Here is a 13,118-nt window from a genome sequence, read left to right as displayed (position 1 = left end):
TCATCCTCCACACCTTCTTCTTCTTCTTGAGTTTTTAGTCCAGATAATCGGGTCTGTAGATCTCCTCTGGTCTGTAGATCTCCTTTTGTCTGATTTTTGGCATTTTCGTATCAGCTGCTTGTCCAATAGGAAATAAAAACATGGTCGTCACAAGTTTCCGGGTAGATGTTGGGTTGAGCAGGTTTGAGGTGCAGGAACATGAGCACACGGTGTGTAGACATCAGAGAGGGTTTACTTCAGAGGGTCTGTACGAGTCTGATTATCACAAAACAGACATGAATAAATACACACACACACACAAAACTCAAACTAACTAACAAATAAATACATACATACATAAAAAGCTCATCTCAGTTCAGCTCAAATTAACTTTCAGCTTCTCCCATTAGGGGGCGCCACCGCGTATCATCCGTCTCCATACCCCCCTGTCCTCAACATCTGCCCCTTTCACACCAACTACAGTCCCTGCAGTAGAAAAGAATTTAAATTAAATGTAAATAGAATTTGTAAAACTTTTTGAAATTAAGATTTTTAAATAGCTTAAAAACAGTTTGAAAAATGGGAAAATAAAAAACAAGTATAAGTTTGGAATAATAATTGTTTCAGGTATAAACCTAAAGAGTCACAAACACACGACTGGGTTGATGTGAAAGTATATTTATTACGAAGAAAATGACTTTATTTAAATAACCATAAAAACTTTTGTTGACTTTTAGTTGAAATGGATTGAGTTTATGACGTGTTTGTGTTATAGAAGCCATGTTTTGGGTTTAGTTTTAGAGATCGTGTCTACACATTTCTTTAGTTAATAGTTTTCCTCTCACTTGAACTAGGAGACCCAAACGTGTTCCAGCATGATGATACCCCTGTGCCCAAATCCAGCTCCATGAAGATCTGCTTACAATGAGTTGGAGTGGAAGATCTCCTGCTTTAGAGCTCCAACCCCATTGAACACATTTGAGATGAATGTGAACACTGACTGCACTCCAGACCTCCTCACCTTCTCACCTTCTCACCTTCTCACGACTTCACTAACACACATGTAGCTGAATGAATCTCCATAACCACTTTTCACACCAGTGTACAGAAATAAACAAACACTGATTAACTCCACAATACATACCTTCTAAAGCTAAAGATCTTACCAAGCAGAATCATACTGATCCCATGACATCACTCAGCTAAAGAATTTCCCCCAGTCATCACATGGAACATGATGAAGGCCATATTCAGCAAGTGGAGAAAATGGAGCACCAGAGTGACATCAATAAGCACAAGTGTTCCTCCAAAACCGACCAAAGGACAAGAAGAAACGTTAGAAAGGAGTGTGCTGAGGGACCTACAGCACCATTACAGTAGCTGCAGGAACATGCAGGAACATGTGACTACAATCTCTCATATTCTTCATGTCAGAGCTATGGGGGTAGGGAGGAGGGGCTACAAGGAAGATGCAACCAACACCTAAAACCATGTGGCAAAATATGATATAGTTTAACGAGACAAAGAAAGAAGCTTAAATATAATCTAAAATATCTCCATGGGGGTGGTGGGAGATGCTCCTACTGCCTGACTGCACAGTGGCTGTAATGGGTATTAGGGGTGTGTAAGTTTGTGCACTTTTATATTTTTCTATCCGTATATGCAAGAAAAGCAACTCATGGAAATTTCTGGAAAACTTTCTATATGTGTGTCTAGTTTGACTGCTTCGACTAGCAGGTTATCTACTGTCCAAAATCTGTCATGCAGATTCCCAAATCATGAATGATTATCCTCCAGGTGCAGCAGTCAGCCAGCAGAGGGCGTGAGTTACAGGAATTAAGTCAAGCGGCTTTTATTACTATTTCAATATCTTAATGTGTTCCACACTTCATGATCATGGTGTTCTCTAACTGCCGTGTACTCTGGGCAGGAACAGTCTGAGGAACATGTCCAAAAAGATCAAGCTGGTAATTGTTTATTGATCCCCAGATATCAGTAAAATCATGTCTATTGGGAACATGCCAGACAAACAAGTCCAATCCATGGACACTTCACCTCAAAACCTAGATGACATAAAGGATCTGCTGCTAAGGTCCTGGTGCAAAATAGCATCCACAGCTTCAGAGATTATGATCTGGATTATCAAGAGTGAAGAAGTATTGACAATAGATATTAAATGATATCCAGAAGAATAAATAGAAGTGATTTTATGAATTGATTGATTCACTAAGTGCTTTATACCAGTCAGGTTAATGGTAGATGAAAAGTTTATTCTAATAATACTGTTAATAGACATAATATTTATACATTTTATAGAAAATTATTTATTTATACACAAAGAGATCAAACTACCGTAATTTCCGGACTATAAGCACCCACTGAATTTGACAAATATTTTTATTTTGAACATAAATAAGCTGCACCTGTCTATAAGCCGCAGACACTACACTGAAACTAATGAACTTTACACAGGCTTTAACGAAATACACTAAATGCAATATGTTGCAATATGGAAAACTGATTTAATGTGCGAGCAAATTGAGATACGAGCTCATCAACGGAATGAATTAAACTCGTAGGTCAGGGTTCCACTGTATTTCTCTGGGGAGTTTATCTTTTGTCATCGTCATGCGCCACTGGGGGAAGTTTTCTCTCCTGACACCGTGCAGCTCAGAACACAGGCGAGGTGCGTTTCTTTTTGTTTCCGTTCTGAAATTTCATTGGTCTAATGTTATGGGGTTCAGTTTTTTGGCTTGAAGTTTGTGAAACCGGGAAAAACCCAGGAAAAATCCATAAATAAGCCGCTTCATTGTTTAAGCCATGGGGTTCAAAAAGTGGGAAAAACGTGGGCTTATAGTCCGAAAAATATGGTAATAGAAAGTACACAATGAAATATATAATATGGTCGAAAGTGTGTTCACATCTGGCTGTAAAATTTTGTTCACAGATTTTGTGGCGATTCAGCAGGGGTACAGTACAGTACAGTACAGGGGTCTTCCACTCCAACCCATGGAAAGCAGATCCAAAAGATCCAAAGACGTCCAACACAATTGTGTGTACAAATTATGAACTACTTGATTTGGAAACCATGAAGAGAGTTTGATTATTAAAAATAATAAAATCAAAGGTGATATGAAACAATATGAAATAAATTCGAAGCATGATTATATTGTGCAGCTTTGTGATGTTTGAAAGAATATAAACTGCCATCAGATCCTCAGGTTTGACTTCAAGCTGTTGAGAGAAAAATGAGAAAGAAGGAGAACTTTAATTCTGAGGTTGAGGGTTAATAAAACAATAAAATGTTGTGTTACTGACAAACTGTCAAAACTCATCTGTCCTGAAAATGTCACAAAAAACATACAGCTTAAACCCTGAGTGTTACAAAGTGCTGACACTGAAGACTCCTTCCAGCAGGGGTACAGAATGATCAGATCTGATCTGAATTGATTATCAGGTGTGTTTTGCTGGTATAGAAATATAAATAGCTATTTGTTTATTTTTTTTAAATCAGACAAATCACCACAAGTACAACATAAAGAAGAAAACCAGGCTTCCTGTGAGGGATGGTGATGATACGCTGGGAAAGTACTTGAGAACACTGAAAGCTTATTGTTTCTGGATTGTGATCAGTTAAATACCATAAGCACCATGGAGAAGGTTACGTTCCCACATCATGTCTAGGATCACTCCAGTTGCATGGTTGGTTCAGCAGATAGCATTAATTGATCAGTAGGTATCACCGGACTGATATCATTTTTCTGTGATACTCATAACCTCGACCTCTCAGAACTTATTTCTTCACATATCCCAGTGATGTTCGGAAGCTGAAATCAGAGCTCAGAGTCCACCATGGTACAGCAACCCTGGAGCACTGAGGACTAGGCACCTTAAGTAAGTAATCATTAAGTGAGTGAGGGGATTTGGATTAACAGGAAGCTCCTCAAATTTCACACTGGAACTTTTTCTACAAACCAGAATGTTAAAAAACCTCCAGACAAACATTTACATTTAAAAAGTACATTCCATCCACACAATATTATAAAACAAATCTGAGATGTTCCGGAGCAAAACTCACCCCCTTTTATAACAATGGGTAGTTCGGTGGTGCTGTGGGTCACATAACAATCGTACAATGGTTCTTCATCCTGCATGATCTCCACACTCTTCTTGAGCTGGTAGGTTCCATCACCATTAGGTCTGATTGCTGAAGATGTTACCAGATGTTCAGGTAGGAAAGTTCTGGACTTCCTCAAATGCATCTGAACATCTTCAGGGTAGAAATTTGTAGCCAGGCAGCTCAGGGTCCGTTTGCTGGAGTCAGTTACTGATTTCTTTGCAAACTGATGAACAACTGGAGCTGAAAAGAAGGAAAAATGTAGTGTTTCCTTTTTACGTCTGTTTATGTAAATAAGGTACAGAAGTGATTTTAGTAAAATCCTTATGGTATTTACACTTTTTCATTAGAGTTTCCTTTTCATATTCCATGAACTTGCTGAGCCAGTCCACACACTCTTTCTCCAGGTAGCTCTTGGTGTACTGGTTGAGGATGGGAACTTCATCCCATTTCATTTTGGTCGGTTCAGCAGCCTGGACTGGAGCGATCCATCTGGAGTTTTCCGTATCGAAGGAGAGGAACTCAGTACTATCGTAGGCATACTCACTGATTCCTTTTACAAATGTAAGACTTCCATCTGCACCTTCATCGACCACACAGCCATGTCTCCACTGAAGAACATGAAGATCTGACATGCCGTGAAGGTAAAGATAATTTAAACACTTTTTATAATATACAGTTTGTGATTATTTATAATGAATCTTCACTAACCAGTCTTATTGTGTCTCATGCGCTCCATCAGGATCTCCAGGTTCACCCTAAACCACTGCTCTTTGCTCTTGCGGGACTGAGTTCCTTTTTCCCAGTAATCTTGTGGCATCTTCTCCTTCATCCAGTCTTGTTTAGGAACCTTAACCTGAGTCTCACTGTCATAGTAGTCAATCACTCGATCATCGAGCATTCCCAAAGCAATGAACTCATGGATTCCAGGCAGATTGAGAGGTTGTGAGAGACACGTGTAGGTGTAAAACAGAGAGTGTCTACCTGTGAGGAAACATGCAGACACTCCTACAATCATATGTACAATATATTTAAACACACATTATCCAACAACTGCTTCACTAAATCCCAGAATTTTAGAACAAAGAACAGGGCAAATCCCACCTACCTGTAGGTGCTGGAATACGAGTCACAGTTTCACCGCTGGTTGTGTGGGATTCACTACTGCTCCCAATGCTCAGGACATCTATCAGTGCAGATAACAACATAGAGTACATACCACATCTGCATATTTTACACATACACACATTCACACCACTTATAAAAGAGAGATAACATCCTGGACACACTCAACCTCTGCAGGACTTTGCACACACACACACACACACACACACACACACACACACACACACACACACACACACTTCTTCAATACTACGGTCACACACTGTACACTTTAAAGATGTGCACACAAGTTTGTCTCTTGCATTTGCACTTTTATATCTTTATAAATTCATGTCCTGTGTCCTTTTTCCATTTATAATGTGTTATAAGCTGCTTGTTGGAATCACAGAGTAAGAATTTTATTGTATGATGTAACAGACTGTTTTCTGTACTTTATAAGTTCCCCTTCCAACCTCACTCGCTGTCGGATCTACTAGATGGCTAAAGTGACCTACCGGATTCCAACTGCCAGCATTCCCCGCTGGTTCATGCTCCTTGCTCCGTGTTTAAGGATTACACTCGGGGTACGGATTCTACCTGCGTTACGAATTACACATGCGTTCCAGATCCTACCCGCTTTATGGATTACACCCGCATTACGGACTATACTTGCATTACCGTTCGTAACTTTCCCGGACTTGTGTTTATGTAGTGTCTCTAAATGAAGACTATGGTCAAATTACTCCCACTTCCTGCGCGTGGTCATTGCCCTGACAGAGGAGCCGACCTAAACCGAAAGAAAAGGAATTGCTCTACCGCGATGGACCGGCAGCCTTGTTCCACCTTGGATTCCACCCGGAAACTCACTACCGCTCCTCAGGAGTTATGCTCGCCGGCTCCGGTTAAAGCAGGCGCGGCAGTGCCGCGCACCTCAGAGAGCACGATGCATTCCTGGCTCGGCTCTCCGGCAACACGGCCGAATGGAGCGGTTTCCTATGGAGCGTCAGCGGATACGTCGAGGTACAAATATCCCAATTCCCCAACGAACAAGTCAAGATTACGTTCTTTATTTCTCTCCTGTCTGAGGAGGCTCTCTCTTGGGCCTGAAAGTTGTGGAGCATAAACGGGGGCAATCTTGACTCGTACGCCAGTTTCAACGGGCAATTCACGGAGATGCTGGGGATGATAACGGCGGACCGCCACCACAGTCCCCACCGTTCTGGGAGAGCCCCGGACTGGATTGCTGACGGCAGGAGGCGCCAACCCAACCTCCAGTCTCCAAGCCCCATGGAGTACACCGTCCATCCTCCAAGTCCCACTGGGGGCATCGCCCAGCCGTCTCTTCTTGCTGGCACTTCAGAGTTCCACCGAGTGCGCCGTTCTGCTCCAGAGTTCTGCCGAGCGTGCCGCTCCGCTCCAGAGTCCTGCCATGGGCGTTGCTCAGCCTCCGATCTCCGCCAAGGGTGTTGCTCTGCCCTAGAGAAGCGACGAAGGTGTCGCACCGCTGAGGATATTTTCTGGGGGGGGTGCTCTGCTCCCAACCCCGTATCGCGTTACACAAGCATTTCGGATCCTACCCGATTTACGGATTACACCCGTGTTTCAGACTATACCCGCATTACTGTTCGTTACTCTCCCGGACTCATGTTTTTGTTTTGGCTCTAAGTAAAGATTATGATGGCAGTGACCGCTTCCTGCGTGTGGTCACTGTCCTGACACTGGTTCACTAAATGCCAGAATTTTACACACTAATTATAAGAACAATCCTCGTACAGGGAATCTGGAACCTTCACTGGGAAAACTGGGGGTGAAGCAGAAACAGAACAAAGAACAGAGCAAATCCCACCTACCTGTAGGTGCTGGAATACGAGTCACAGTTTCTCCGCTGGTTGTGTGGGATTCACTACTGCTCCCAATGCTCAGGACATCTATCAGTGCAGATAACAACATAGAGTACATACCACATCTGCATATTTTACACATACACACATTCACACCACTTATAAAAGAGAGATAACATCCTGGACACACTCAACCTCTGCAGGACTTTGCACACACACGCACACACACACACACACACACACACACACACACACACACACACACACACACACTAAAGATGTGCACACTTTTGTCTCTTGCATTTGCATTTTCATATCTTTATAAATTAGCAATATTCGTTTATATAATGTGTTATAAGCTGTCTGGAGGAATCACACAGTAAGAATTTTATTGTATGATGTAACAGATTGTTTTCTGAACTTATGACAATCAACTCTTGAGTCTCTTAAATAGAGACAAAGCTGGATGAACATCCTGACCCTTTCTGCTGGCTCTAAAACCCACATCACACCTGCCCTACACAAACTAAAATTCTGCATAAAACTCTGCAAATATGCAGGATCTCCTGGCCTGGAAGGCAGCCCACACTGTGTTCTCCACACTGCCTCCATCATTATCTCCATAACCCCATACTGTCTCTGGCTTCAATGTTTATTAAAATCCATAGCTTTGCCTACAGAATATTCAATGAGCATGTACCCACAGCATTGCCCACAGGGGTTTCATAATAACCCCAGACCCTTCAGGTCAAAGGAAATGCGACAAAAAATGACATTTACTTTTTAGTTCTTTCTTCTTTGATGATTTTTACTGAATTGTAGAAAAATACTGTAATTCTGAGAAATTCCGGAGCAAAACTCACCCCCTTTTATAACAATGGGTAGTTCGGTGGTGCTGTGGGTCACATAACAATCGTAAAATGGTTCTTCATCCTGCATGATCTCCACACTTTTCCTAAGCTGGTAGGTTCCATCACCATTAGGTCTGATTGCTGAAGATGTTACCAGATGTTCAGGTAGGAAAGTTCTGGACTTCCTCAAATGCATCTGAACATCTTCAGGGTAGAAATTTGTAGCCAGGCAGCTCAGGGTCCGTTTGCTGGAGTCAGTTACTGATTTCTTTGCAAACTGATGAACAACTGGAGCTGAAAAGAAGGAAAAATGTAGTGTTTCCTTTTTACGTCTGTTTATGTAAATAAGGTACAGAAGTGATTTTAGTAAAATCCTTATGGTATTTACACTTTTTCATTAGAGTTTCCTTTTCATATTCCATGAACTTGCTGAGCCAGTCCACACACTCTTTCTCCAGGTAGCCCTTGGTGTACTGGTTGAGGATGGGAACTTCATCCCATTTCATTTTGGTCGGTACAGCAGCCTGGACTGGAGCGATCCATCTGGAGTTTTTCTCATCGAAGGAGAGGAACTCAGTACCATCGTAGGCATACTCACTGAATCCTCTCACAAATTTAAGACTTCCATCTGCACCTTCATCGACCACACAGCCATGTTTCCACTGAAGAACATGAAGATCTGAAATGCCGTGAAGGTAAAGATCATTTAAACACTTTTTATAATATACAGTTTGTGATTATTTATAATGAATCTTCACTAACCGGTCTTATTGTGTCTCATGCGCTCCATCAGGATCTCCAGGTTCACCCTAAACCACTGCTCTTTGCTCTTGCGGGACTGAGTTCCTTTTTCCCAGTAATCCTGTGGCATCTTCTCCTTCATCCAGTCTTGTTTAGGAACCTTAACCTGAGTCTCACTGTCATAGTAGTCGATCACTCGATCATCGAGCATTCCCAAAGCAATGAACTCATGGATTCCAGGCAGACTGAGAGGTTGTGAGAGACACGTGTAGGTGTAAAACAGAGAGTGTCTACCTGTGAGGAAACATGCAGACACTCCTACAATCATATGTACAATATATTTAAACACACATTATCCAACAACTGCTTCACTAAATCCCAGAATTTTACACACTAATTATAAGAACAATCCTCTAACATGGTATCTGGAACCTTCACAGGGAAAACTGGGGGTGAAGCAGAAACAAAACCTGAATGAAACTAGAATGAATAGGATTCATTTCAGGAATGTAGGAGGTGGAGTTTCTGGCTTTCACACCATCAAACATCTCCTCATGAAGCTCGATATTATCACAACGTGTTTCGCAATCATATTTACAAACAAAACTGCAACTTGTATTGTGGGAAAATATCAAGAAGAGGATCATCGAGCCACCTTTTAATATCATTCTGAAGTCTACAGAAAGCATCAGTATTCTAGAGAAGTGCAGTAGAACAGAGCTGCATCACACACAGGATCTCATACAGTCTGAATGAACATCATCACTAAAGCAAAACACATAATCAACAGCCTTCAAGCATCAAGTGAAGGCTCTAGAACAGGGGTCACCAACGTGGTGCACCAGGTCGCCCGCAAGGACCACATGATTCGCCTGTGAGCCTTTTCTAAAATATCTGTTTCCTACCTTGTTAAATGATTGTTGATAATTATTGTGAGAAATCATTAAGATGATCAGTGTCTTCACAAAGATCAGGGGTGTCAAACTCAGTGTCACATCCGACCCGACGTACAATTATATCTGTCCCGCGAGATGATTTTATAAAGATCTATTATTATTGTTATTAATGTCCTAGCGGTATGAAGCGCTGATAACACAAACTACAGATCCCATAATGCAGTGCTTCAGCTCCCTTACCGAACACTAGACTACCTGAGAACATTCCAGCATCAATCAAGTGGAGCTTCTGTTGATGTATTTAACCTTATTGTACAGTTATTGTGAAACAGCGCCTCACAGTGGTGAAGAGAAAAGTTGACTCTGAGTAGATGTTTACTGACACTGCCGGTAAACACGTGTGTGTGTGTGTGTGTGTGTGTGTGTGTGTGTGTGTGTGTGTGTGTGTGTGTTATTAGTGGAGTGAATGTGACTGTAATTAAGGAATTGAATCTGAGACGGAACTACAAAACATCAGGAGAAGCTGAAAAACCTAAATGCAGAGCAGAAGATACAGAAAGTAGAAGAGTTAAAGAAGAATCTGACATTTCAGCAGATGTTTTTCACCAGAGCAAAATCCCAAAGTGAAGCTGGTGTGAAAACAGAGGAGAAATCAGAGTCTCATCAGCAGGTTATTTACTGAGGGAGAGTTTCTGAAGAGCTGCATGATGAAGCTGTGACACGTCTGGTGTTCCACAGAAGATATTTTTATAGAGAGCAAAATATTTTTTATTTTTTTTTATTTAAAGTTTAGTTTTATTTATTCTGGAATAATATTCCTGTCTGTTTTTATTTATATTTATAATAAAACACATTGTTTTAGTGAGTTTAATAAATGTTTCTCCTGTTGGGCTCGTGACCTGAAGTGTGTTTTGAGTTTTGGCTCCATGTGCAGTTGAGTTTGACCCTGAGAGAGATATTAGAGATAAATATCATTACTTATTAATAATAACATATAATTAAAGGGAAATTGAGCACAGAAGTGTGTTTTAAACTGGTAGACATTCACATTAGTCAGTACTCAAGAAGTAGCTAAAGGTTGGTGACCCCTTCTCTAAAAAAGATGACCTTTGACCCGTGATGGCTGAAATCTGATTGGGTAGAAGCTTAAACGTATACACTTCTACTGATAGCTGCACACCCAAGAGATACACAATGAAATAAAGGGACTATTGGGAATAGTTTAATACATATTCATGGACCGAAATATAATGAAATGTAATCTAGTGGTAAAGTCTTTACCATTATAGAATCATTATTATTATTATAGAAGATCAGTTGCACAGATTTATCTTTGTGTTTTACCTCCTACAGGAAACCACAACACCACACAGGAACATCATATGCTACAATACAACCACTGCCCAATTTCCAAATGCAGTTTCATAAATAAATAAAAACAATTCAGAAGAAATAAATAGGAAATAAAAACAGGGATAACTAAAGAAAACAAGTTCAAAAACAACAAAACACAATTCCTCGAAACACACACTCAGACCTGTACTGAAGAGTTTTCCCTTTGGAGGTTGTTTTTACTTTCACTTTAGTCTGTACAGGAATGTGTGAGGAGCTCTCACCTCCATGAGCTGGAACTCCAAGCAGGAGTAAAATCCACACTGAAGACACCTCCATCACACCGCTCATGTTTAACACCACTTACTTCCAGATGTTCTCAGCCAGGTGTTTCAGAATCTTGGTTTTTGCAGAGAAAAAAAAAACCCAAAACCCCTGCTGAAGTGCGCAGTTACCCTGCGGTGTGATTCGTTGAGATTCGACTCGCATTTCCGAATCGTTTTAGTTTTTCTTCTTTTTTTGTAGGAAATATTCAGGAAATGTCATTACTAATGAAATGCCACTGAATGTAAACACGTATAAACACCCTATAAAGCGAAAAAAAAACTAAATAATTAGGAAATCAAAACAATGTCGGTCAATTAACTCAGACTCGACACCTAAAAAAAAGAGTCGACACTTTCAGTCTTGGTAATGGAAGCCGAGTTTCGGTTCGGAGTCGGTTCTAAATATTGTTATTGATTTATTTAGATTCCGTTATCGGAATCTTTATATTTTTCACACAACAAAAACAAACTGTATTTTCCTTTACTAAAATAAAACTTTACCACAAAATACTTTACCACAAAATACTCATATCATCAGATACAAAAATGGTCACAAGAAGGTCTAGGAGCTCTGGGAAGAACATTCATGAGATGACCAAGTTTATGAGGCGAGTGAGAACCGGAGGGATTGATGTCCTCAATTAAGCCAGGAGGAAAATGGGCTGTTTTATTGGTCTTGGCCTGGGGTTGAGAGGTTTGATCAGTCTCCAGATTGGATCCAGTTATTCTCTTGCAGAGGGCAGGTGTCCATGAGGGTTCCGTAGCTTTTGACCCCAACATTTTTCAGGGAAACCTCCTATGACTGGAAAACTGTTATCCAGGCCATCAGGCATTAAAATATCAGTTTATAATGCATTTTCAAATTCCTATCTTTGAAAAACTAATTTCCATCGTATTCGGTCAGTGAAAGCCAGGAAAGTTATGGAATTCAATTTGAGGTACTGAAGGAAACCATTGCGGAAATAATGAGAGTGCAACAGAATTCTCTGAAACTGAAAACTCAGGAGTGAAGGTCTGACATGGTTTATGAATCTTTACACACTACAAAGTTTACATTCACCCTGATGGCACAAAAAGCTCTTATGAAGAATGGGGCTTCACAGTTCTGCACTTTGATTGCTAGAAAGATTTGGATAGATGTCTCCATGACCAGGAAAAAATTCTAGATGTGGTAATCTGTAGTTTTATAGTGTTTGTAGAACTTCATAGTTGAAATTCTTTCTTTCCATCTTTCTTTCAGTATATTAGTTTGTAAGTATTCTAATAAATAAACCACCAAATTTGCACCACTGAAGTCTGTACTTCTACTTCTGTGGTCTTGGTGCGGTCCATCCTGCTAGCCAATCAGAGTAAAGCATTGTTAAGCCCCACCCTGTTACCAAAGTACATTGTTTATATAAAGAGCGTTTTACAGTTTATTGTTTTTAGTTCCTGAGTTTTTCTTTCATTCTTTACCACAAATGTATTTTATTTTCTATTTACAGAAAAAGCCTGGAGTGTCTGAGACGTCTTATGAAACTGGGGAAACTAGTTCTTTATTATGAGGTCTCTACTCAGGGTTTGTGGATGTTGGGTAGGTTTTAGGAGAGATTTTAAATAATATAGAGTGTGTCTTTCCACTAATAAACCTGTCTGGCTGCATTTCTCAGATGACAGGAAAACCACAGAGTCCATTGTACAGTAGGTGAAGTCTTCTGTAACGTGCAGTGCGAGGAAGGCTGCAAGTGCTAAGCTTTATTTGTCCCTGACCAACAATCATCATCATCATCATCATCATCATCATCATCATCATCACCAGTCTATAGAAATGGTAGCTCAACGTTTAAGGCTCTGGGTTTCTTATCAGAAGGCTATCACTGTTAAACTGCCTCAATTGGGCCCTTGAGCAAGGGCCCGTAACCCTCCTTGCTCCAGGAGTGTTGTATCATGGC

General features: G+C 40.6%; 1 protein-coding gene across 2 annotated transcripts; it reads right to left on the bottom strand.

The window, feature by feature from the left end:
• Positions 1-2,486: 2,486 nt before the first annotated feature.
• Positions 2,487-11,454, bottom strand: LOC124392468 (MHC class I polypeptide-related sequence A-like). Of its 2 annotated transcripts, XM_046859545.1 has the most exons (10): positions 11,146-11,454; positions 8,655-8,927; positions 8,281-8,571; positions 7,905-8,186; positions 7,051-7,128; positions 5,205-5,282; positions 4,808-5,080; positions 4,434-4,724; positions 4,058-4,339; positions 2,487-3,213 (listed from the first exon to the last, which is right to left on the bottom strand). In XM_046859545.1, exons 1-10 carry the CDS (start codon positions 11,210-11,212, stop codon positions 3,209-3,211), a joined length of 1,920 nt encoding a protein of 639 aa, XP_046715501.1. In that variant the 5' UTR covers positions 11,213-11,454; the 3' UTR covers positions 2,487-3,208. The 2 variants fall into 2 exon arrangements, with proteins under 2 accessions (XP_046715501.1, XP_046715502.1); XM_046859546.1 differs by lacking the exon at positions 5,205-5,282.
• Between the last annotated feature and the right edge of the window lie 1,664 nt (positions 11,455-13,118).

The sequence above is a fragment of the Silurus meridionalis genome, chromosome 10 (genome assembly GCF_014805685.1).
Source record: "Silurus meridionalis isolate SWU-2019-XX chromosome 10, ASM1480568v1, whole genome shotgun sequence".
NCBI classification, from domain to species: Eukaryota; Metazoa; Chordata; class Actinopteri; order Siluriformes; family Siluridae; genus Silurus; species Silurus meridionalis.
Note: the sequence above shows the minus strand (reverse complement) of the source record. Positions and strands in the feature narration are given on the sequence as shown.

What these genes read in the sequence shown, in the direction of transcription:
- LOC124392468 (XM_046859545.1), bottom strand. Translation starts at nt 11,212, where the DNA reads ATGAGCGGTGTGATGGAGGTGTCTTCAGTGTGGATTTTACTCCTGCTT. An exon ending in TGGAGTTCCAGCTCATGGAG is followed by an intron (nt 8,928 to 11,145) that starts GTGAGAGCTCCT and finishes GTTTCCTCACAG; the next exon opens with GTAGACACTCTCTGTTTTAC. An exon ending in ACCCATTGTTATAAAAGGGG is followed by an intron (nt 7,129 to 7,904) that starts GTGAGTTTTGCT and finishes CTGCACTGATAG; the next exon opens with ATGTCCTGAGCATTGGGAGC.